Raw genomic sequence first — 26,341 nt, 5'->3', positions numbered from 1 at the left:
TTAAGGTGCATCAGTTGCTGAAAGAGTTCCATTGCACCCTCACAGAGCAGTGACCAATAGAATGGGACGCTTTGGAGGAGCAGCACGAGTCAACCTACCAAGCGCCATATACAACAAATTCTCCTTCATTCTGAAAAACCCTTTCACAATACAAAGAACCCTTTAATCCTGCAAAGGGTTCTTTGATTGTTCATGGTTCTACATAGAACTATTATCTTTACTAAAGAACACTTGAAGAACCATCCTAAGTGTATACAACACATTCTCCATTTAGAACCATTTTACCATGCAAAGAACAATTTAAGCATGAAATGGTTCTAGATAGAACTCATGGTTCTGAACAGAACCATTCCCTTCACTAAAGAACCCTTGAAGAACCATCTTTTTAAAGAGTATATATGGTTCTATGTAGAATCTTTTTGGAAATGGTTCTGCATAGCACCAAAAAGGGTTCTTCTATTATTATGATGTCAAGCTTGTGACAACAGAAGAACCCTTTTGGTGCAATATATCCATTATAATCAATTCTAATGATTTTCTATACAGAACGTGCTCATTATTTGGCAAATCTTAGGCTATTTTCAAGCTAAAGACAGCCTGTTACATATTTGTGTATTCTTTATAATTGTTATTGAACTGTAGTCAAATTTCAGATTACATAATGCATTGAATCATCTACTGAAGAACCATAATGGAACTGTGGGCTGATGTCCGTCATGCACATCTTCCAGCTCTGTGTGTGAATCACTCTGGGGTGTGATACTGGACTGACGATGTTCTGTCCACACTGCTCCAGATTCAGCCTGATTGTTGACTGACCTACATTCTGTAGAGGATATCTGACCGGAGCAGAGGTGCCGTCATCATAAATTCTGGACAGGTGTTCTGATCAAACACACTTGAATTCCATTTGAACTATTTCAGGGGTGTGTTGGTTTCGTCAGATCCTCAATGAGTCAAAATTATTTCTTTGATTTTTTACAAAAACATGATGAGATCTGAATCACACTGGTATCTGCAGGTGTTTAGATTGGACCAACATTTCAGGCCTACATTTGATGATGTATTTGTTGAACTCCAGAAGAGCTGAATGTTTAGGTGATGCTGAAATGTCACATAATTTTACTCATTTTACTGTATTTGTAACCCTCAACATATAAATGTGCTATTTCTCTGTAATGTATGGAAGTCTGGAGAGGTCATGAGATATTATATTAGAGTTATAATTTTCTAGATTGTTATCTTAAGATAACATGTTAATTATCTTGTTATCTCAAGATAACTAAGTTGATATCTTGAAATTATGAGTTAATTATTTTGTGACCTCAAGATCACAAAGTTGTTGTCTTGGGATAATGATTTCATTATGTTGTGATCTCAAGATAACGAAGTTGTTTTCTTGAGAACACAAGACAATTAACTCATTATCTCAAGATAACAATCCAGAAAATAATAGCAACAGTTCATGGCCTCTCTGGACTTCTAGGCAGAGGAGAGAGAAATAAACAGAGACAGACAAAGAGCTAGAGGTAGAAAGAAAAGGAGAAAGAGAGAGAGAGAGAGAGAGAGAGAGAGAGAGAGAGAGACGGAGGGAGAGAGAGACGGAGGGAGATAGAGAAACCAACCCTCCAAAGCTGAGCTCAAAAATACAAATTAGAAATACTATCTATCTATCTATTTATCTATCTATCTATCTGTATCGCTGCTGTCGGAACACTCATATCTCCATTTTTGTCGTTTTTCAGTTTTTGAAATCTGAAAATCCCTGCTGTCCTTTACAATGTGTGTTAGTTTCATGATGAATGGACCAAACGAAACAGCCCAAAATTACTTGGAAAAAAATCCGGTTCCATTGACTTCCATTGTTTTTTCTCTCTCCTGTGAAGTTCAGTATATATATATATATATATATATATATATATATATATATATATATATATATATATATACAATAACTGTCATTTGTGACAATTCTTTACTAAAATCTATTCAATTACTTACTTAATCTCATTAAGTGGAAAGTGGAAAGGGATCATTTTGCTTGACTCAAGTGTATTAATTAAAACAAGCAAAACGATCTGCTATTGTAGTGACATAATTTTACTAATTTAATTGCTTAAAATGAGTTTACAATTGTCCAGTTACAGGCCCCACATCATAAAAAAGCACATTTTACTTGCTTTTATATTGGTATAATTTCAGACTTTACTCTTGCTTCCCAGTTCATACAGTCGAATCAGAACAGAGCTGGTCGACACGAGAGTCGTAAAGACACAGTGACAAAAACAGCCTGTTTAATTCTAAAGGATTAAGACAGGATGGAAAATGATCATGTAAAAATGAATTATGTAAGATATGGGCCCTGTGAATCAATCAAACTCAGAATGAAAAATATTAGATATACTGTCTAGATTTAAGACCACTTTACTTGCCCAAGGCCTCAGCTAATTTAAAAATATGCATTCAGGAGGCCTCATTCCTGACTTATGCAAAGCACCTCAGAATCACTAAATCCACCCCAAGCTGGGCTCCCCAGCTTCTAAGGCATGAGCAGGGCAGACATATAGCCAAAGTGCAGTGAAGCTGTGCTGCACCCTAGTGGCGCAATCTGGAAGCAACAAAAGTTTTGTTGCAAAAATGTATGTCTAAAAACATCTGTAGGGAACCTGACTAAAGGTTCATTTAGGATAGAAGGCTAAGGTTTTACAACAGTGGTAGTGTCATTGAGCCATACTCTACATCAATATCTCTATCTGGGGGGACAATTAAAGGGGGGCTTTTGGCCCCTGTCTGGGGGGACTTCCCATTAAAACTAAATCAAATATTTATATCAACTGTTTTTTCTTGCACAACTTGAGAGTTTCCAGTGGCATAAATCCCAGAAATGGATTTATTCAGAGGTACACTATATGGACAAAAGTATTGGGACAGCTACACATTACACCCACAGGAGCTTTCATGACATCTCATTCTAATTCCATGGGTATTAATATGGAGTTGGTCCCCCTTTGCAGCTGAAACAGCTTCCACTCTTCTGGGAAGCTTTCTACAAGATTTTGGAGTGTGTCTGTGGGCACATTTGCCCATTTACCCAGAAGAGCATTTGTGAGGTCAGAAACTGATGTTGGACGAGGGGGCCTGACTCATAATCTCTGTTCCAGTTCATCCAAAAGTTGTTTGATGGGGTTGAGGTCAGGGATCTGTGTGGGCCAGTCAAATTCTTGTACACCAAACTCACCCAGCCATGACTTTATGGACCTTGCTTTGTGCACTGTGGCTCAGTCATGCTGGAACAGAAAAGGTTCTTCCACAAACTGTTCCCACAACGTTAGAAGCATTGAATTGTCCAAAATGTCTTGGTCTGCTGAAGCATTAAGATTTCCCTTCACTGGAACTAAGGGTTCTAGACCAACCCCTGAAAAACAACCCCATATCATTATCCTCCTTCACCACACTTTACACTCGACACAATGCAGTCAGGCAGGTAATGTTCTTCTGGCATTCTCCAAACCCAGACTCGTCCATCAGACTGCCAGAATACGTTTTCACTGCTCCAGAGTCCAGTGATGGTGTGCTATACACCACTCCACCGATGCTTGGCATTGTGCATTTTGATCTTAGGCTTGTGTGTAGCTGCTCGCCATGAAACCCATTTTGTGACGCTTCTACTACGCAGTTCTTTTGCTGATGTTGCTTCCAGAGGCAGTTTGGCACTCTTAAGTGAGAGATTCAACAGAGGATTGGCACTGTGTGCTTCAGCACTCGACGACCCCACTCTGTGAGTTTGCGTGGTCTACTGCTCTGTGCCTAAGCTGTTGCTACTCTTTTGGTGCTTCCATTTCACAATAATAGCACTTACAGTTGACCGGGGCAGATCTAGCAGGACAGAACACCTCAACTCAAGAGTTAGGAGGGGTGTCCCAATACTTTTGTACATATAGTGTATATGAGAATTAATTCGACCATAGCCATTCGGTGTGGAAAATAGATTTGATCAGGAGAGAAAATGGGGAGGAGCATCTTAACTTGGGGGGGCTTCTTCTTTCAAGTTACCCCAAATGTAAAAGCAGCTTCAAGGTTGACTAAAGACTAATTCATCTACAATACTGCTGCTGTCAATGAGCCATAGCCCCAGTGTAAGTTTTGTAAAGGGTGTAAATATGGTCTGATTTTGCGCTCCTTGAGACCACCGGTGGTTCCAAAACGCACTTCGTCATATTCTTCATAACTTTCATATTTCATAAGCTACATTCAAAAGGTGGGTGCCATATGAGAGCTGTAACTGTCTTCTTTCCAGTCAAATAGATGGGTAATGTAATTTTAAACCCTTATAATAGATGAAGCTGAACTCTATAAATATATGTATTTTTTTTATAAAAATAATTTTTACAGAATATATCAAACTATAAACTATAACTATAAAAAGATGGTGTCTCTTCACTGATATATTGTGTAAAAAATATTTTTATAAAAAAAAATACATAGGCATCTAAGATTTTTGGCTTTCAGCATTAAATTGTAAGTATATAGCAATATGTGTATGATCATAAAACACATGTTCTGTTAATTTGAAGGGAGCTTTTACAAATAAATAAATAAATAAATAAATAAAATAAAAATGTACATTTATTTCATGCAGTTATAATGTATATTATAATTTGCCTTACGATTTGGTCATGTAAATTCAGATGGACAAACCCAAATATACCCTGGAGAATAAGAGGTTAAATCTACTTCTAATTCAGTTTTACAAGCACCTGGAGGCGCGTAAAAAGCACATAAGGCGAATTACAGAGGCGCAAAGTGCGAAGAAGCAGTACAAGACAGGAAAGCGGGTTTAGTGTGTCTCGTTCAGCTTCTGTGAAAACATGCAGTTTATGGTGAAAGCGGCTCATGCATTATTCATATTCGGTACAAGAATGAGCGCTCTGTCGTAAACCACGCCCCCCGCGCGTTTTCATTGGCTGCCGAGTTTACAACTCCATTGCGTCACGCCAGAGCCGTATAAATTCTTGCGCTCACAACGAAGCTGCTGTTCCTCAGCGATGAAAACAAACCGTGTTGGCGGTATTTTGTGGAGAAAAGCGGCGCTGTTCTATGATTTAACGCTGTCCAGACCCAGGCAGGCCTTCGCTATGCTGTTTAATGATGTGTATCACTCAGTTAACTGAACCAGTGCACAGTTTAGCCCGCCGTACGTCACGCTTAGCGCAGTGCTAGTGTTACTTTGACTAGTTGAAGTGGGCGTCGTTAGCTGCGTTTCTGAGGAAAGAAAGAAAAAGAAAGAAAGAAAAGGTCCAGCGGTGTTTCCCTCCGGACTGACAGTAACTGGAACCACGTCGTGTCAAACCTAGATAAAGTTAAAGGTGAGTGGCTTTGTTATTCTGCTTGTTTTGGTTCTTTAACTCATGCTAACCGTTGACTAAGTTAAACTAGCAAACGAATAACGTTCAAGTTTACACGAAGAAGCAGCTTCACTAACTGTAATGTTAACCGGCGGACTGTAAACGTGGTGCTGTAGTGGTAATGTGCTCCAAATGTTGTTAAATCCAGGTTAAAATCATTTATCTGTCCATATGTCTATGATTGAGTTCTACAAACTATAGAAGACCATTCCTGCCACCAAATCCAGCATCTAATTATTATTTGGTCATTACTAAGTGAATTGCTATGCCATTAATGAGACACTAAGTCATTATTTTGAGTTTGCTAGGTTAAGTCATTATTCTGATATCCCATTAATATGAGAAAGAGATGCATACTCATTACACTGCTGCCAAGGTGCACAGGAAGGTATACTTGAACAATATTACAAAAATACATGTACAAAAACGCTGTTTTGTTAGGGGTGCACCGATATGGGAATCCTTATCTGATCCTTTTATTCATCTCAAAAGCATAAAAACTAGAGTATCGAAATAATGGCTTAGTATCTCAAAATAATGGTATAGCAGTTCACTTAATAATGGAAAAAATTATACTTTTCATTGTATTGTGGCAGTTAAGGGTCTTCTATAAAAACTTGCACCGTGTCCTTACTGCACTTTACCCTTAAGCTCATTTTAACACTTAAATCACTTAAGTGTTTTTATTCCCTTTTATGTTTTTATTCTACTTTATGTATGTTCACATTATATTCTTTCTGTCACATTTTTATATTTTTTCACTCTTAAGCACTTTCCTTTTGATTCTTGCCTTTTGCCTTTATTTACGTAAAGCACATTGAATTACGTTTGTATAAAATGTGCTAGATAGATAGATGGATGGATGGATGGATGGATGGATGGATAGATTCAACTTTATTGTCATTGCTCAGTACAAGTACAAGGCAACAAAATGCAGTTAGCATCTACCAGAAGTGCAAATAGTAGTAATATTAATAGTAATAATAGTGCAAAACGGACAGTGTAAATGTGCCATAACAGGCTTTAATATGATGTATCTATGAAATATATAACAACATGAACAATATATTCACAATTATAAATATACCTATGAATGATATATACGTGTGTGTGTGTGTGTGCGTGTGTGTGTGTGTGTGTGTGTGTGTATACACATAATACTATAAATACAATATATAAGGTATGTCGTGCCTTGTAAGCTGTAATAACAGAGAAGATCTACACGAGTCTCAGATGCACGTTGGTACCAGTTGCTGACGAGGCTGAAGTTTGGCTTCCTATTCGCCAGCTTCTTATCTGAACTTTCCTCTCCACCTTAAATGGTGCCGCAGTGACACTCTGGCGCCTGAGTTTAAGGTGGAATGGGAAATACAAATAAGAACTTCAGCTTCATGATTTGCTGGGGTTTTGCACGTGTTATGAGAGAAGAACTGCGTTGTCTGCTGTAGCTTTTTCCTTTTGTGGTGCAGATAAAAGTGTTTCATTCTTTTTTTCTTCAATCTTTTCTCAAGCCTCTTGAACATGGTTGGGTTGAATTGTTTGTTGGAGAGTTTATTTTAATAACCCCTCCCCACCCTTTTGCCTGTCTTACATAAATGCATTATCGCCCTGCTCTGTTTATCTGCCTGGACTGAACTGCAGAGTCTGGTTTTGATGTCCATAGAGGCTTCAGCAAGCATAACTGCCAGTTAGGAAACTATGTCTTCATTGTATTGTAAGTCACAGGTCTGAATACGAATCTGGTGTAGAATCTTGTTTATACTGATTTCCTTTACTTCAGTTCTAAGAGTTCTCAAAATGGGATAAATATGCAGTTTCATTTGTCTCTTGGATCACCTTCAAGGGTAAAAGGACAAGTTAATATCGGTCAGTGCCATAATCTATACAAGAAACTAAACCCAGGGATGCACGATGATATTGGAACGATATTGATATCTATCTGCAGATAATTGCTCAAAGGAAGGTTGTCGGCATCGGGTTTGGCTTAGATTTAACCAATATTTCACACTGATATTTGATTTAAAGTTATTGTGCTCTTGAAGAGCAGAATTATTTAGGTGATGCTGGCCTACTGCATTTTTAAGAAATAAAGGTTACATTTCTCCAGTGGAAATCCAATTGGATCTCATCCCAGCTACTGTGTTTTTAGTAAAAGTGTGTTCATTGGAAAAGTATCAGATGTCGATCCTTAATTCATACATATCGGTGCACCCCTAGCAAATCACATAATTTTTGTACCATAAAATATTGTTCAAGTATATTTTTCTGTGCATCCTGGCAGCAGTAACGAGTTTTTAGTTTAAAAAAAAATTTACACTTTGCTTGCTGTTGTAGGCCTGTCTGATCATCTTCAAAACCACAATGTCAAACTTGTACAGTTCGACTACACATTTATGGTTATTTTCCAAGTGTTTATCATTATTGCGGCCTTTGTATTTGGTTATATATCTTGCCACAAAGGACCCACCCTTAATCTAGAATTGGAGCTATTGACTATTCCTATCTGAAGGTTTGACATTAATGAGCTTCTAAATGTTCTAATGGATGCAAATGTGTTATATAGCAAGAATAAACATGCTTATAATAGTTTAGTAGGGGTCAGTCTTAACAATTCCCAATTTCAGCCTCTTCCTGTGTTCATAAAGAAGGTTATGATTGGTAATAATAAGATCTGGAGCTTGTTTATAAATAAGTCTATGATGACCGTCTGTCTTGCCTTGAAGTCTTTGTTTTTAATGAGTTGAACTAGAGTGAGCTGTCAAGTCCATTTGGTTATGAAATGCACCATTTTTATACACTATATTACATCATTGATGGAACGAAACCTTGTATCTTTACTTTTTGACCTAATTTGAACAGATCAGCTGCCCTGTACATTGTGGTACCAGGTTTTTGTCCAAAAGCTATGATGTATTTCTTTACTATATCAGTTATTGTTCTGTATATAATTATGCTGGGTTTATTGCTGATTTTGTGTTCTCTGTGTTGCAGCGATGGTGAACAGTCAGGTCCCGGGCGGCGTGTGCTCGTCTCGGGCGTGCGCAGGCTGCGGAGGGCGAATCTCCGACCGCTTCCTGCTCTTCTCTATGGAGCGCTACTGGCACACGCGCTGTCTGAAGTGCTCGTGCTGCCAGGCCCAGCTGGGCGAGATCGGCACCACCTGCTACAGCAAAGGGGGCATGATCCTCTGCAGGACCGACTACATCAGGTCAGATGCCAGGGCTTAGGCTAGACCTCACACAAAGCAGGGGGTACAGGCTGTGCTCTTTTAACTGTAACATCAGATTTACAGTACAGATAACCGTAAATCAAATTATATGAAACCACATAAATAAGCCTAAGATTACTCAAGTTTTAAAAAATACCACACAATTCAGATATTCAGAGTGGTTTGAAGTGAAATGGTGCACTGTAAGAGAAACCTTCTGGGTTTCTTTACAGTGGTGGTGATGGGAACCAGAGGTCACAATGTCTACAACACAAATACTTATACAAATACATACAATACAACACAAATACACAAATTACTGTCCAAAACAACCAGTGAACCTACACGTGCCTCTATACCATGAATGGTTTCCAATAAAGGTTTTTGACAAAGTCTTAGTCTAAAAGCATGTCTCGGACATCAGGCAGGGTATTAATAACCAGTTCATGTAATAACTTTCTGTGAGGAAGCTTTTAGAAGCATTAACTGCTTTAGACGTCTGGTTCCTATCACCACCGTGAATCATTCTGAATAAGTTTCTCTGTAATTGAGCATTTCACCTCAAACCACACTGAGTGACTTTGTTTACATCTTAACTATTTAATTATGCAGAAATTCACCTTTAACAACTTGACTAAGTTTGAGACAAACTTGGCTATTTAGGCATGTAGTGTGCACAATGCTAATTGGTGGCATATATGTGTCTATTACTTGTTTTGCAAAATTCAGACACCAAAACTATCTTGGCTGACTGACTAAATTTGGAATAATAAGGTAATAATGTAAAAAAACCACAAACCATTGCCATAAACTCATGCAATCACTGTCCATAAGGAAGAAGCATGATAATAGCTATTGATAAAGCAAGAGAGCCTACATGGTTTGAGTCTGATGAGGATAAATTGTTAGTTGAATCAAATTAGAGCTTCCTTCCTCCTTACCTCAGCACTGAGGCAGCAGTGTAGTTATATATTAAAAAAAACTATGCAAACTAACACAAGGACACGGGACGCAGGCTCTGTTTGTGAAGGGGTTTCTGATTTACATTGCAAATAGCCTGACTGAAGTTGTGTGTATCGCGCTAGTCTGTGCTGATTGACATGCTGTTCTTACTTCGATTTGCATCAGTCTCATTTCCATGAGCTGGGTGCACTTCACCACAAACTGTGTGCCTTCTGATGTAGACTCGAATGCCTGCACAGAAGACAGAAATGCAGCTTCAAAGCATTTTCGATAAACCGACTTGTGATATGTTTTTGATAAGATAAGGCTGGTACGTCTAATGATGTGCTCATTATATGTAAACTATCTCACTAGTGCCTTTTTAAAATAGATGGGTCCTGTTGTGGTCCCTGAGTGTGATGACAGACACTGCAGATAACTTACGTACTGTGTTTGTGTGTTTCAGGTTGTTCGGGCATACAGGTGCGTGCAGTGCATGCGGTCAGTCCATTCCTGCCAGTGAGATGGTGATGAGGGCGCAGGGCAACGTCTACCACCTCAAGGTTAGAGGCTAATATGATAGCATTACGTCTTTAGCAATGAAGTAATACGAGTATTACCATCAGTACAGGCAATAAGATTTGGGGTGAAGTCTCTGCTGACGTTTTGCAGAAATCACGTTTGATTTAAAAAGAGAGCATAAAACAGTTTAATATTTGGATTCATAGCTTTCTCTGTTTCCAACTTCTCAGATATTAGAGAAATATTGTGACATTGTGTATTGTAAAAACTTCTGAAAGTATTGTGATACTACATGTTTACCATATTGCCCATCTCTTTGTAGGCCTTATGCTGCATTTACATGTTGCCACTGAAAAAAACATTGGGCCTCATTCAACAGCTGTGCTTAAGAAGAAGAAATTTCTTCTTATTCTATTAAACTGGGTGTGCCTGGACTTCAACAATAAGATGTTTGGCTTCCATGGCTCCCAAAAAAGTCAACATACAGTTAACTTCATTGCCACGATTGACAGAAGTTCCACTGACCGTTGTGGTACGCTGTCGTTGGCGCTGGTGGTTGGCAGATTTTCCGTTGCTGCTCCACTGAAAACAAAAGAATAGCTTGTTTGCCATCGTCCGTCTACTGCCAACATATAAACGTAGCTCACATTTCAGAGACGTGGAGCAGGTAGTGGCCCATTTAATGAGGGCTAAAGCCACTAGCCCACTTCACCTGCATCCACTGAACCCTTTGGGCAAGTCAGCCCAGACATAGCATTGATGATTTTCATCTGCCTCAATGTTTTTCATCACACAGAATGAAAACAAGTGACTTACTTTCCTGCTACGTCATCAGTCCATTCCTATCCATTTCTTGTTGGCTACATTAGCCTCGGAGCTTCAGTGCAGAATTAAAGAAGCAAACTTCAGTCACCAAACTGTTTTGCCTTATTTGACTAAGTTTGTATTAAGGGGGAAATTATGTACATTTCATTTGATTAAAGGTAAAAGCTGTTAAGTGCCTGAGGGAAAAACTCTTGCCCAGACCGGTTGTTCAGAAGGCCCCTAGGTTAAGCGGTAATTCTACGGAACTGAATGTAAGCGTTAGGATATAATGACTAGATTCCTGTGGTTTCACTAGCAAATGCGTTATACTTGAAGAATCATTTGATAATGGAGCTAAGAAACCGCTGATAAATGTTTCCAGTATATTCGTTACAACATAAACATGTGTGCAATTTCTAGAAGTACAGATGACTTTAGGCTTAAGGGAATGCTTTGTTGCAGAATTTCTCCACTTGCATTTGTTTTGTGTAAAATGTTCATTTTTACTTTAGTGCTCTTATAAGAATGAAAACCGGGAGAACATGAGAATGTGCACTAGCTAAGTTTCACCTCGTCCTTCTCCAGTGTTTCTCCTGTGCGACGTGCAGAAACCGGCTGGTTCCTGGCGACCGCTTCCACTACATTAACGGAACCATCTTCTGTGAGCACGATCGGCCGGGGGCCACCCTGCTCAGCTCTCACCTGCAAGGCAACCCTGTGCTGCCTGACCAAAAAGTGAGAACCCACACCACAATACTTCTACTTCCATCAATTTTTCAAAATTTCTACATATTTCAGTCTTTGAGATGTCAACAATGTTATTCAGCATGGTTTGAGGTGAAATGGCTCACTGTAGAGAATCTAACAGACTCAGATCGTCAACTTCTTAGTTTTTAGAGTTCTCTTTAGGGTGGCTAGACTACCTTTTTCACAACATCAAGTTCCTAAATGGATGGTTTTCTATAGCCAATTACTTAAGAGATGCCAAATGTATTAATAGTGACAGTGACTGACCATATAATGTCCCTTTGGAAGGTACAGTTGCTCTTTGTTTTTTTTCTCCACTGATACCACTGAAATTGTCTAGATAAGAAATTGTCTGCATAATTTAGTCGTTGAGATGTAAACAAAGATGGTTCAGTGTGGAGAAAAATACAGACTAGGATTTCTTTACAGTGCTGCTGATAGGAACCAGGTGTCACAATGTCTACCACACAAATGTAGGCATTTTATTCACAATGTACACATCTGAGGTTGTATATGTAATGTTGATGGTAAAATAGTGGAAAATATGAACAGAATCAGTTTTTAGGGACTATTATGCCTGCATGCACCTCTCTATCTCTATAAATGTAAAAAATTATAATATACAAAATACATATAAAATGTTTGGTTTATAAAATAAAATATATATTTTATGTAAAATGTCTGACATTGTATTAGGCAGTGTATTTATAACCATTTCATGCATTCATTTTCTGTGAGGGTGTGAGAGATATTATAAGCTTCAGACGTCTGGTTCCTATCACTTCTGTTGTAAACCTTTCTGACTGTAAGTTAAGAACGGAGCGTTTTCACCACTCTGATATCGAACCATATCAAACCACTCTGAATGGCTTTGTTTACATGTTTGTTTATATGAACTGTGCTGAAATGTGGAAATATCTTACTGGAATTTCCCTTCAAATTTGATCTTTTGTATTATATAATAGAGGTGTAAATCTGACACTGCAGTAATTCGAATTCAAAAATAATTCAGTGCATGTCAACAACGAATTCAAAATAAATTATTTTGGTACAGTTTCGCCAGCTGGTTATTTTTAAGAATCTACACTCATTTCATTTTGTCCAGTCAGTCAGCTCATACTTTATTGACTATTATTGCATCTGATAAACACTCCAAAATAGATGCTGTTGAATTATCACCTTCAATTCAGGTGCATTAAATGACAACCCTAATTATTGTACTTGTCAATATATGACTTGATTTTTGAGCTTATTTTGCTTTCCATTTGTCAGGATTTCAACTATATTAGATGTTTGCATTACTTTTGTATTGCACCATGTACTTGTGATGCTGATTGGATGGAGCAGCTTGCAGTAATCTGTTGGCGTTTTGCTGGTGGGTGAACATGATGCTCTAACTGTTCTCTTGTGTTGGCAGGTTTGCTGAAAGCCTCTCCTGCTTCTCCTCCCTCTGTCCCTCCATCCCTGTGTTTCTCCAGAGGATCTCTAGCCTTGGAATCCTTGACAGATCTTCTGTATATGCTCTTCTACTGGTGCACTTATGCTCTCAAAGGTCAAAAGGTCCCTACAGCCTTGCTCCATCGCCCCTCCCCCCCTCCCAAAGACAAACCCCTCTGAAAAGACAGGAAGTGCAGAATTCCTGACAATATGCAAGGACTTGCTGTGGCCAGGGTCTAAAGTCTGATGGACTCTGTGGGATACTTCATATATTTCAGACTTTTTTAGATGATTACGCCCGAACTGAAACATCCATCACAGGAAATCCTACCGGTCACGTCAACTAGCGGAACTCTAAGTGACTTCATCTTTAAGCAGTACTACAGTGCTTGTGTCTTTTCTTCCTTTTTTCTTTTTCTTTTAAACTCTCTTTTTTTACATTTCAGGGTGTGGTTTCCATAGCCAGCATAATCACAGCAAAGCTTCAGGACACTGTTCAGGGTGTAGAGATGTAAATACTCTTTTGATAATGGTGCCGTGCGTTATGGTCCAATCATATGGTCGACATGTGACGCTTATTTAAGATGTAAAATCCAATAAATGCTTAAAAAAAACACTCACGTATCAAGAATAAACTTTTTTTTTTTCCTTAAAAAAATGCTCCCAAAAACACAGATGTTTATTGCTGTTTTGTGTAGTGATTAGCTTGGCTCTCACCGGTGCAAAACTGATTACCCAAAGGACTGGAAAAGAATCCGTCTCGAGTTCGGACCATTACAGAAGCAATTAAACGCGAGCGTGGAGTGTGTGAGTGTGCGCGCACATGCGAACGTGTGTTTGAGTGCGCTATCTGCGGCTGCTTTTGCACTGGGGAGGCTGAACTTTGCTCTGATCCTGTGTTTGAATTTAATAAAGCCTAATCTGCCGCCTAGCTAATTAAGAAGGACTCGCTGCTTTCGATTCACTGCTTCAAAACAATCACACGCGTTAACTGTTTACCATGTTGCAATTAAAGTACGCAACACAGCCCCCCCACCCCCAGCACCACCACCTAGCTCCCTTAGCAACCCTCTGCCCTTGAATAAGTTGGGTTTGAGCTCGTATGCCAAAATGTTGCATTAAATAAATGTCTCCAATAAATGTGAAGCAACTTTAGAGTTCTCTTATTGTTGCTAGAGTACATTTTTCATCATATCAGTTTCCTAAATGGATGGTTTTCTGCAGTCAATCACTTGAGAGATGCCAGATGTCATAATAGTAACAATGACTGGGGGTATAATGTCCTTTTGAAAGGTTCAGTTCTGAATAGTGCTGATTTTTTAAAAATTATTTTTTTCCATAATTTTGTTGTTGATGTAAATAGAGATGGTTTGTTGTAGAGAAACTACAAACTCTGATTTCTTTACATTGGTGGTGATTAGGAACCAAGCGTCACAATGTCTACAACACAAATATAGATTTTATTTACTATCCGGAACCACCAGTGAACCTACATGTCTTGACTTTTTATATGTAATGTTGATAACTGTTACATAGTGGTAATCTGAAAATAAATTGTTTTTTTTTGGGGGGTTTTTTTGGGGACTATTTTGCCCTATAACACCCTGCATGTACCTCCCTGCAATGAACAGCTCTTAAAAAATGCATTTCAGGCCAAAACGTTCTCTGAAAAGTATGAAAAAAAACATTTAAGGTAACCATTTCAGGTGTATATATTCCTATAATGGAGCGTACAGATGCATTAAAAGCTTCCGACATCTGGTTCCTATCACCACTACTGTGTAAGTTCCTCAATAACAGCATTCCATATCAAACCCCTCTGAATGAGTTTAACTAAATTATTCATTGTTTACATAATCATTGAATTATGGAGGATTTCCTTTTTATTTCAATTCCCCTTTAACCCTTTAATTTCTTATGAATTTAATTTTTTAATTTAAATTAAGACTGGTATGTCTGGTGAGCCGCTGTTTTAAGCAAAGAATGATGGCTGGCCTCGTAATGCGCTTAGCGTATAGACGAAATTCTCCACGGTGTCAGCGAAGGTGCTGATACGCCATCAATTATTTATTCCACGTTCGATTGAAAACAATCAGGAAAATTCATTAACTTATGCAAATGATCACAATTACTATTATCTTCATATCTCAATAAGTAAGGAAATAAAAACCTCGGCACAAATCGAGTCCCACCGTGCCCCGGCTCGCACGTTGCATTCAAACCAATCAAGCCTCATCTGCATATTACTAATTAGCCAGGCATATTCAGATGCCAATTAGCAGGTCTGGGAGAGAAAGCCTCTTAGCCGACAAGCTTTATCCTCGATCAGAAAAAAAAAGGAAAAAAAGAAAAGTTTTTGCAGGTGTACGGATCGCTGTGCGGCTTCTGTCATGGAAAAAGTGTTTATGCTCACTAATTAATCATATTAACACATGCAAATGAGTCTAATTGCTTGAGCTTCCACGCCTCACGCTGTGAAAGAGAAAAGAAGAGCGTGATGGAAGAAGAAAAGAGGCAAGAGTGGTTTTCAACACTGACTGCAGAGAAGAGGCTCTTTGCATCTCTTATGGCAGCACGCAGCGTAATGGGAGCCCAAGCAAATCGACAGCAAACATGTTCTTCAGTCCTAAACAGTTATTAAAGTAAAGGAGTAGCAAAAAATCTAATTTACACAAATATCGCCCTTCCTGTCTCTGACGCTGTATGGCGAGATTGTCTTTAAAAATGGACAAAAGGATGTTCTAGCTAACAGGAGCAGTAACCAGCGATGTTCACAAGTCGCTTTAGGCAAGTCCAGTTGTGGAGAATTTGAGTTTAGACTCATTATTAGCTGCAGGACTTGCGATGTGCAAAAGTAAACCCCTAAAGAAGTCTATCAGGTTCAACACGACTTCAAAAATGAACGGTTGGCTAACGTAGTTTGGATAGCAAATATGCTAACTAGCACAACAGATCATTTAACTGAAGTTGTCAGCTTATCTAGAAAAGGATTTAGTTACAAATCACATTCCTTTAAAACAAACTAAAAGTTCAGCTTTATTAGCTATAACACTAGCTAGCCAGCATACTTGCTATTTAACTACATGCTAGCCAGCCGTTTCAGCTTGTTTCACTGCATTTACTGCATGTAGCGTTTCATTCTGTTCAAAATGAAGGTTTTTCTGTAATGAAAGGCTCATTATTTGAAGCTATATTGAACCTGGCGCTGCTGCGAGCCACTGAAAGCAGCACTGCAGTACTGACTGCCAGAACTGACAGGACAAGTCACACATGTAAGGTTGGAAACTAGTTTTTCAGGCTGGTGGTCCTACTTCAGGCTGTTTGCACAATGCTAATTTCAAGCTAGGTGAGCTTCCACTACTTGTTAGCTAAATTAGCCTCAGACCCAACAGAAGCAACCTTTGAAATACGTCTTAACTGACTGACATTTGGGGTAAGGGTTGTGTAAATTTGCCACAGCTATTCATATGGTTTATGTGGCCTTTAGCATTTTTAACATGCTAGGCTAATTCTGCTAACAGTTCATGTATGACAGCATAAACTCTACACCATAGATATGCAGACCTAGATGCCGCCTTGGGTCCAGCCAGGCACGTCAGCGGCGCCGCCATTTTGGGTTGGTCAACATCGCTGCTGGACTGCATTCAGTACCATTACAGAGCGTCAGTTTAAGAAAGATACTGTCCAAAATACACTATTTTAAGAATATCGCTCTCAGAAAGTGGGATAGGATTATATAACGGAGGGAACGCAGTGATCCACGCTCATGTTTGTATTGTTTGTGTGATGTTTGTGTAGATATGGCCGTGTGGGTGGTGATGCACAAAGAACATGTTGATGTGATTGTTTTTCCTCTGGTTTTATGTTAACCTTATTTAATTTACTTAACTTTATGTAGTAGTTATTAATTTACAATGATGGTTAATGCTTCGTATCTAAGTTATAGCATTCCTTAATCCGTGTAGATATTCATAATAGATTAACGTTAGCACCTTCTTACACAAACCTGAAGTCAGATTCTTATTTGCCAGCATCTTGTTTGAATATTCCAGTTTCACCTTAAATGATTGTTGTTTGTCAATGTTTTTCAATGGTCAGGACCCCCACAGGACCCCCATAGAGCAGGAATTATAGGGGTTTTAGATCATTCTCAGTACTGCAGTGACACTGACATGGTGGTTTTTGAACGCTGTGTCCACTTACTGTCCACTCTATTCGACACTTCTACCTTGTTGGTCCACCTTGCAGATGTTAAGTCAGAGACGATAGGTCATCTGTTGCTGCACAGTTTGTGTTGGTCATCCTCTAGTCCGTCAGCAGTGGTCACAGGACGATGTTGGCTGGATATTTTTGGTTGGTGGACTATTCTCAGTCCAGCAGTGACACTGAGGTGTTTAAAAACTCCAGCAGCACTGCTGTGTCTGATCCACTCAGACCAGCACAACACACACTAACACACCACCACCACGTCAGTGTTACTGCAGTGCTGAGAATGATCCACCACCCAGATAATACCTGCTCTGTGGCGGTCCTGTGGGGAAAGGGGGCCAACAAAGTATGCAGAGAAACGGACTACAGTCTGTAATAGAACTACAAAGTGCTCCAATATGTAAAATAGAGCTGATAAAATGGACGGAGTGCAGATGCAAGGAGGTGGTTTTAATGAAGTGCTCAGTGAGTGCTGCCCTTCCATGCGTCCCGAGCCTAATATTAACCCACGTACTCTTAACCCAGCCGGGAGGATGAGGATGGTGCCTGCTGCATGCGCTGTCAGGTCCCCATCACATAGGAACTTTCTAGAACATGTCTTCTTGGGTGTGAACTGTAATGACAAGTTCCCGTTGAGGGGGCGCAGGGACCTACGTGTCAGAGAGACAGACTTGACAACTGTGAACTTAGCCGAGCCGCGAATGTCAGAGAAGGAGAGAGGAAGAGGAGGGGGTAGGAAGGCAAGAAAAAAGCCTCCCATCTCCCAATCAGAATGCTTTGAATAATTAAGGCGATCGGCTTAATTAGCTCAATTACGTTAATTTGACCACGGAACACGGCCATATGGTGAAAGGAAACAAAAGAGGGGGGAACTAATTAAAAGTAAAATAATGAGGATTTTAATTAAGCTTTTCCCCAGACGTGGGTGAATGGGGAGCTGGAGCAGGAGAGAGTAATTAAAGTAGTGTAGCGCTGGCAACATTTCTCTCTCTCTCCCTCTCTCTGTGTCTCTCTCTCTCTTCCTCTCTCACTCTCTTAGAACTGTGAGGGCTCAATCGGTCTAATTAAATCTGTAAATAAATTAGCTACATGGAAGCCTGCTTGAGTTGACACCCACCCCTCCTTCACACACACACACACACACACACCCTTCTATATCTGTCCTTCATTTGCAGAGGAGCATGACAAAAGGGTGGGGTCGAGGTCTGCTGCTGATTTGTTTTTCATCTAATGTTGTTGAAGTGGCCATGGGTGAACTGGCTATAACCCGCTACGAAGAACAAAATACACAACAGTCAGAAATATAGTCTATTATGCTCTCATATTCTTCGTTAAAGGAAGAGGTTGACGAAAAATGACTAAAAACTTTAAATGTAGCCAATCAGCCAAGACACGTTTGGCGTCTAAATGCCTTAAAAACAGGCAAAATACATTTAGCATAGCTAATCCCAGTAGCAGCACCTCAGGCCCAATTCTGCCCATACTCGCGTCCATTTTATAAATAACAGTATGTCAAACACTCCAAGTAAGTCTGAGATTGTTTAACAACTCGATACAGTTTGAGGCAAGTGTGTGAAGATTTAGCCGTACAGTTTGCACTGTGCTAACTGATGCTATTACTCCCTGCTGGAAAAACAGCACAGACCATCATGCATTAAATGCTGGTTTAGCTGTTTCTAGCAGGATTGTTAGCTACATTAGCCTCGTAGCTCCATCTCAGACACTTAACACATCTTGGTTGATCTTTTGGGTTAAAGGCCCACACATTTGCGTTTGAAGTGAATTTTTGTGAGCAAAAATTACATTCATTTCAATGAAACTTGCCACGATGAGGAATTTCACACCACAGACTTCCAGGATGAAAATTCACCAGAGCTGGTTAAAGGGGAGCCTGACCACTTCCTACTTCTCCCGTTATATCAAAAATGGGACTGCAAAACGCCAGAGGGCATTTCACTAAATAAGCAAAGAAAACTCACCTGTATATTTTTTATTTATTATTATATTTTTATTTTTTATCTTTTTTTCTATAGCAAATGGGTTTCGAGCAGCAGGACGCTAGCATTACTGCTACTGAGTGCTGACTGATTAGCATTACTGCTACTGAGTGCTGATTGGTTAGCATTACTGCTACTGAGTGCCGATTGGTTGGCATTACTGCTGCTGAGTGCTGATTGGTTGGTGAGCGGAGCAGCATATTGGCTGAAAGAAGCTGTTCGCGCTCTCTGACGTTATGAACATGCAATGTTATAAAGTCCTATAACTGGAGTTCAAAAGCACTCAAAAATATGACAGCATCATTTACTTTGGACTCGCTCAAGAGTGCCCTCTAGCCTTTGACAACCCCAGAGGACATTACTTAGAGGCAGTTCTCCTTACTACACATTCTCTGATTTCACTTCCGAGTTCAACTTTGGTGAACTTTGACATGCGAATGTGCATTTTTGACCAATAGGGGGTCCTGCTTTGGTTGTGCTGACCTGTGTTGGGCCTTCATAAAGCAGCACTGAACTGCCAAAATGGAGGAAATGGTCATTTTAGCAGTGAATCTTTAACCATTTCTTCCCCACTGGCTATAAATAAAGACATTAAAGGGAGACTGTATGTTTTAGATCAGTTAGTGAGCTGGCTAACTGCGAGGTTAGCTCCTTGGTTAACCACAGCTGCACACAAGTCACAACTGTCACCACCATGCCAGTTATATATGCTTTTATGCAACAGATCAGTATGTAGCACTGTGCTGTACTGTGTAATTCCAAGATTTATGTTCACTTTTTGTTTTTACTGCTTACAATAGGTGAGTTAGCCAGTCTGTTAACAGCTACATTAGCCCTTTGGCTAACTTACACACACAGGTCACCCAACTGCCACCAACTATGGCAGTTATGGACCTTTTTTGCTACAGATCAGTGTGCAGTTCTATACTCTTGCGCATGTAAAGTTATCTGATATAATTATGTTAACTTTTGTGTCATTTCTATTTATGGCTAGCAAGTTGGCTAGCTTGCTAATTGCACCAACATGGAAGACTTCATTATGCAAAGCAATGCAAACTACAAATAGGATGTCTGCAGCTTAAGTGGAAAACCATGGAAACTTTAACTTTTCGCATGACCCAAGCTTGCATAGAATGTGTGTGTGTGTGTGTGTATATGTGTGTATGTGTGTGTGTGTGTGTGTGTGTGTTTGTTTTGGGGGTGGATGGGTTCTGCGGTGTCAACCCATTTAATCAGTCCCTTGTTTGTATTTGTATTTCCCCTGACCCTAATTTGAATATGTTCAGTCACGAACAAGTAACGATCACACACTCCAACTCATGATCCCCCCCACCCCCTCTATTCGCTCGTGCACTCTGTTACTCTGTCCCCCTTTGGGCTTCGGTGAGGGCGAGCGGGGGGCTTGTTTCCTTATTGGTTGCATTAGATGCATCACCAAGCCCTTTGTAGTACCAATGCTACGGTCTCTGCCAATATTTGTCCCTAATAAACGTTGTCCACCCTCAGGTCCAGCATCCATGTCAGCATGAGCCTTGGCTCTAATGGGCCTTTTTGTCAGTAATATCTCATTATCGTGGACCTTGATCATGTCCTGGCCCCCCCTCGCTGCCACTTCTCCACATCGGCGGCACGTTTTTAATTAGAATGCGCATTCGGATTGATAACAAAGTCATTTGCATTTTAAATGAACGGCTATGTATGCCCTGTCAGAGCTTTGCAACGCAGGCCATTTCAAAGAGGCTGAGTAGGAGTGCAGGTCCGCACACTGCACAATGGGCTAATGCTTCATGCTAATTAATAAGATCTGCCCTCACTAATAAATGTGAAGCATTAAACAATAACCTTTAAGTGTAAGTTCAAAGACTCCTTCAAGCAAGAGACCCCCAGCAAGAGAAACTAAGCCATGTAATGAATCCTAACCAATACCAAAAGAAATTCTAGGCCCAAAAGGTGCTAATGTTGCTAGCATAAGCTTAAACTATGCCTGCTTATGTCATTTATTGTCTGCTGTTTAGCATTTTTGGGCATTAATTTATTCCAATAAAGTTAAGAGGCTGTATGTGGGAACACATCGCAGCCAACACAGGTTTAGTGTCTAAGATTTGCTTCTTTAGTTTGGCACTGGAGCAGCAATTAGCTAGCTAATGTAGCTAACAAGTATTGGAAGCCTATAGCCATGAATATCATTGTGAATGCCTATATCATCACACACCTGCCTTAGCCATGCCAATTTGTTCAGTATCCTCAAATAAACATGCTTATGTGGTTTCTGACACTGTAAGACATACTATTCTCTATAAAAATAGACAAAAGTACAAACAAAATACAGGTAAAATGGCTGCCATCACTCTTTTAGCTATGTGATACTTTTCACCATATAAATGTCTATTTGAGATCAGTGAACAACTCAATATGGTTTGAGGCAAATGAGTAAACTATTTATTTACCTGGCTTGGACCCGGATTTTTTTCTGTAAAGCTGCTTTATGACAACACCTGTTGTAAAAAGTGCTATATAAATAAACTTTGACTTGACTTGACTTGACTTAGCTCCAGTGCAAAAAAAACAAAGGAAGCACGTTTGGAACACCAAACCTCTCTTGGCTGACTGACCATGTTTGGGTTACAAGGAAACTTTCATTTTGGCTGAATCATTGCCTAAAAATTCATACCTGAATGATGATAAGCCTGCAGATTAAATGGTTTGCCTCAAACTTTTGTCCATGTTTAGCACACAGGTGGTATCCGAACGGGGCGTGCCGGTCCACAGGGAGGCCAGATGTTGCAGGCCCCCTGAGAGACAAATGTATACAAAATGAAAGTGACATCATAGGGAAACTAATAGACAAGTCCAAGGAAGATGTGTATTGTTTGGTTAGGATAGGATGAGAATACCTTCTCCTTTAACAGTCACTCAGTCCCACTCAGACTCCAGTACAGGCCCTGAGGCCCAGAGGCCCATGGGTGTTGAAGTGCGGGTGCAGTCTAGAGCTTCCTTCCCCTGAGGATGGAGTAAACAAGGCGGTGATTCATTAAGAGTGAGGCACTGGTGTCACCGAGGACGCATGGATGGATATTGTCAGATGATTTAGTATTTCTATTGTAAATGCAAAAAACATGTAGAATTCAGTGTATATTGAAATGTCACCCAGACGCTTTAGCTTGGTGAGCTGTGTACACAGCTGCTAGAACTGGTTTAGTTTTCCCAAAGAAGGTTGTCTAATGTAATTTACAGGTACAGGATAAAGTATCTAGGTAATATCCCCCAAACTCCTACAAATATCCCAGATTGAAATGTCACAACCCAGAACACACTCAATAACAATAACAACACGGCACAAGGCAAGTTTTGTTATCCCGTGGTGGATTGGAACAGGACTATTTTGAAGGGGAAGTGCTACTATAGTATTTCTATTGTAAGTGCAAAAGACGAGTAGAATGCAAATTATGTTAAAATGTCACTCAGACGTGATTTGGTTTGCACTGGGGGGTGCTGAAATGTAATTATTACCAGAATATGTAGTGATTTGTGATTTTTTTATCCTGTCCATCATGTGAGCATCTTATAGAGACTGTGCAGACTGTGTAAACATTCTGTCATATCCTGTGGGAAAGGAGTTTTTAGGTACAGAGGTGCCCAAGAAGGCATTTGATTACATTTATTCTATATAGCCCAAATTAAGCTGGCAAGTATTGGCCTAAAACATTACAATTCAGAAAATGCTCAAAAAGTTTTGTTAGAGAAGTGCTTCTGCTAACTTTAGCTAAGTAATGGTGTGCAGTAGAAAATGTATAGCTTACATACGTTATAGACATGTTGCCTGCTAATTTTCAAGCCCAGATTATGTAGACATAAGCTTTTTTTCGCCTTTTTGGTGTGCCAATAATGCATAAATTAGGTAGACTCTCCTATCTCTGAGAGATCTTTTAACCTGTATGAATCAGTCATAAACATCACAGATGTCCTACGATAATATGACCTCATAAACATATGTCTAGACAACTTCCAGACTAAATAAATCAGGCGTAGTTTCCACTAGGGCCTTTTAAAAATCCAGTTGGTGTTCCTGTCTATTTTCAAAATTGTGGAAACAGTTACTAATTGTTTGAAATATTCAAAATATCATGTAGAACAATAAGAAAGGGGATGTACATCGTCAGATGAGAGGAAAATCCATTCTGTTAGCATTAACTTCAATCGTATAAACGAATAATGTGAGAAATGGGGAGACGGATGACATTAGTTGGGGTTAATATTAATGTTATCTGGCAGTGGTGGACAGTAACGAAGTAAATGTAATTCGTTACTGTACTTAAGTTGTTTTTTGTGTATCTGTACTTTACTGCAGTATTTCCATTTTGGGCAACTTTTTACTTTCACTCCACTACATTTCAGTCAAATATCTTACTTTTTACTCCACTACATTATACGAAATCTGTCGTTCCTTTTGGCTTATGTGTGCATAAAAACGCAACATGTCAAAACAAAAGAATGTTTTTGTTTTCTGAATTTATACAAACACTATTTCATTTTATAGTAAATTTGTTTTTGCTAGTTTCTGTTTATGAACAGAGACCTACAGATGCAGTTTAGTAAAGGAAAACTCATTTATGAACCTGAGTTTAAAGTTTTTATTAAACTTAAACTTGTTTAAATTTAAACTCGTTTTTATTTAAACTAAGTTGCAGATAAATCTTAAACTGAAACTTTGCTTGTTTGTAAAAAGTTATTTCAGAGCCACTCAGTTCTACCTAATGGAAACTGTTTGCCTTCAGTGTTTTGTGCTTATGATAATTTTAATAGACATCAGCATCACTAATTAATGACATTCTATTAAAAGACTGGTTTACCAAGAGTGACACTGGAGTATTTTCACCTAAAATGAGTTAATGAAGCGAGTCTTGTTACAAAAATGATAATAGGACATTAAAGTCATAATTAATCTTTTAGTACTTCTACTTTCGATACTTAGGTACATTTGAAGGCAAATACTTTTGTACTTTTACTCAAGTGCAGGTCTAAAGGGAGGAACTTCTACCTTTACTGGAGTAATATTTTACCTTGGGTATCTGTACTTTAACTCAGGTACATGATTTGTGTACTTCGTCCACCACTGTTATCTGGTAACTTAGCTTGCTATTATTTTGCAGAGAAGACTAAACAAAGCATGACAGCCAATCTCATCGATGGTCACCACACATATACACTAGTGTTTCAAAATGGCAGCATTGGGAGAGAGGCTCAAACTTTATAGTGCCTCCCTCGCTTCTGAAACCAAAACTACACCCTTGTGAAAGGTACCCTACTTAAGACTACATCTAATGGCACGTGTAATAATGCCTTTTCCTTCACTACCCTATATATCACTACACAGCAGATCAGGGAGGCCCTCTGTGTGTATGTGTGAGAGAGAGAAAGAGTGTGAGCGAGTGAGCGAGCGAGAGAGTGTGACAGAAAGAGCACCTCCATGCTGTCTGAAGTCTCAGCTCTCCCAGTGTCTCTGTGCACCTTCTCTCTTTCTCTCCATCTCTAGCCAAGGTGAGTAAGGCTGTTCATTAGCACCCTGTGGAGAGGAACAGATGCAGTAAGAAACACCTTCATAAACACGCGCACACACTGAAACCGAGCTCAGTACCAGAGCGCACAATTAACGTTTTTAAGACACTGTATGTCACAAAAGCGACGGTTTGCAGTTCGAAGCCTTTTGCACGTGCGCTGTACATGTGAAAGCTTTGTGGCGTTAGCTTGGTGAGCTCAGTACACAGCTGCTCTGCTGGCCTGCCATACTAACACACTTTTTCAGACTGCAATGGTGAGGCCGAATTCTCTGCAATTGGTGGCATTTCTGTAAGCTGTAAACACTTTAGTCGATTAGCTGAATGGTGCAGGATGCAGTATATAGATAATACCAATAACAACACGGCACATGGCCCGTGTCTATTAGCAGGTTTTGATGTCCCGTTAGCCTGAGGTGGATTGGAACAGGACTACTATTACTGAGGGAGCTCTGGGTTACTGAAGACTATTTACTCCAAAGTTAAAACTAACAGATTGTGAAAACTACAGAATCATACTGAATTAAAATCGCTCCACAATTATTACTGTCAGACTGTAAAACTACACACACTGCAGATTCATACTGGATTAAAATCACTCCACAATTATTACTGTCAGACTGTAAAACTACACTCACTGCAGATTCATACTGGATTAAAATCACTCCACAATTATTACTGTCAGACTGTAAAACTACACACACTGCAGATTCATACTGGATTAAAATCACTCCACAATTATTACTGTCAGACTGTAAAACTACACATTGCAGATTCATACTGGATTAAAATGATTCCACAATTGCTACCATCGGACTGTAAAACCTACACACTGCAGGGAACAGATGGAAAATTAGTAACTACTGAAATCCTCTATTTTGCTATAATTATTATAATTAATTTTACTTCATTGTTTCAGGTTTAATTTTTCCCATTTAAATATTCATGAATTAATTTGATGTCTTTTTAATCATATCAGCCAGCGTCTCTCCTCTGTATGGCCTTGTGTTTGCATATAGATTGCCATTGGCTGCTTTCAGCTGATGGCAAGTGTAAGGAAAGATGTCAAAAATTAAGACAACATTAACCAAGTGAGGCTGCAAACCCTTAAAAAAACATTTAAGACAAGAACAAAAATGACACCAAGAAGAAAAAGCATAAATCGGTCTAAAATATGATGACATTTCCATTATAACACATTTTAGTCTGGGTTATCTGTGGGAATTCGGGAAAGTTACGCAGGTACTTTATTCCGAAACATATCAACCAGTCAAATTCCACAAATTACATTAAATTACAGAACCACCTCTCGTCTAACTAATCCAACTCCAACACACCTTAAACATCAGTTTCTCTCAGGTGTGCTGTTACTGCGAATCAGACCATGTAGCTGAAATGTCAGTTAGTGGTTTGGCATTTGCGAGAGAGATGGCGTTTCACATGACGGCGCGGGGCAGAAGGCCCCTCACCTCTTTGGCTGGACCCAGGCTGAGGTGACCGCTGATAGAGACGCAG

At 39.4% G+C, this 26,341-nt stretch overlaps 1 protein-coding gene across 1 annotated transcript; it reads left to right on the top strand.

Moving 5' to 3' along the window:
- The first annotated feature begins 5,028 nt into the window (after positions 1-5,028).
- On the top strand, positions 5,029-13,678 carry si:dkey-90l8.3 (LIM domain transcription factor LMO4-B). Its single transcript, XM_036577968.1, has 5 exons — positions 5,029-5,366; positions 8,397-8,613; positions 10,022-10,118; positions 11,467-11,616; positions 13,046-13,678. Exons 2-5 carry the CDS (start codon positions 8,399-8,401, stop codon positions 13,052-13,054), a joined length of 471 nt encoding a protein of 156 aa, XP_036433861.1. The 5' UTR covers positions 5,029-5,366; positions 8,397-8,398; the 3' UTR covers positions 13,055-13,678.
- The last annotated feature ends 12,663 nt before the right edge of the window (positions 13,679-26,341 follow it).

The sequence above is a fragment of the Colossoma macropomum genome, unplaced genomic scaffold (assembly GCF_904425465.1).
Source record: "Colossoma macropomum unplaced genomic scaffold, Colossoma_macropomum, whole genome shotgun sequence".
Lineage (NCBI taxonomy): Eukaryota > Metazoa > Chordata > Actinopteri > Characiformes > Serrasalmidae > Colossoma > Colossoma macropomum.
The sequence above is the reverse complement of the archived record's forward strand: the minus strand, read 5'-3'. Positions and strand labels throughout refer to the sequence as shown.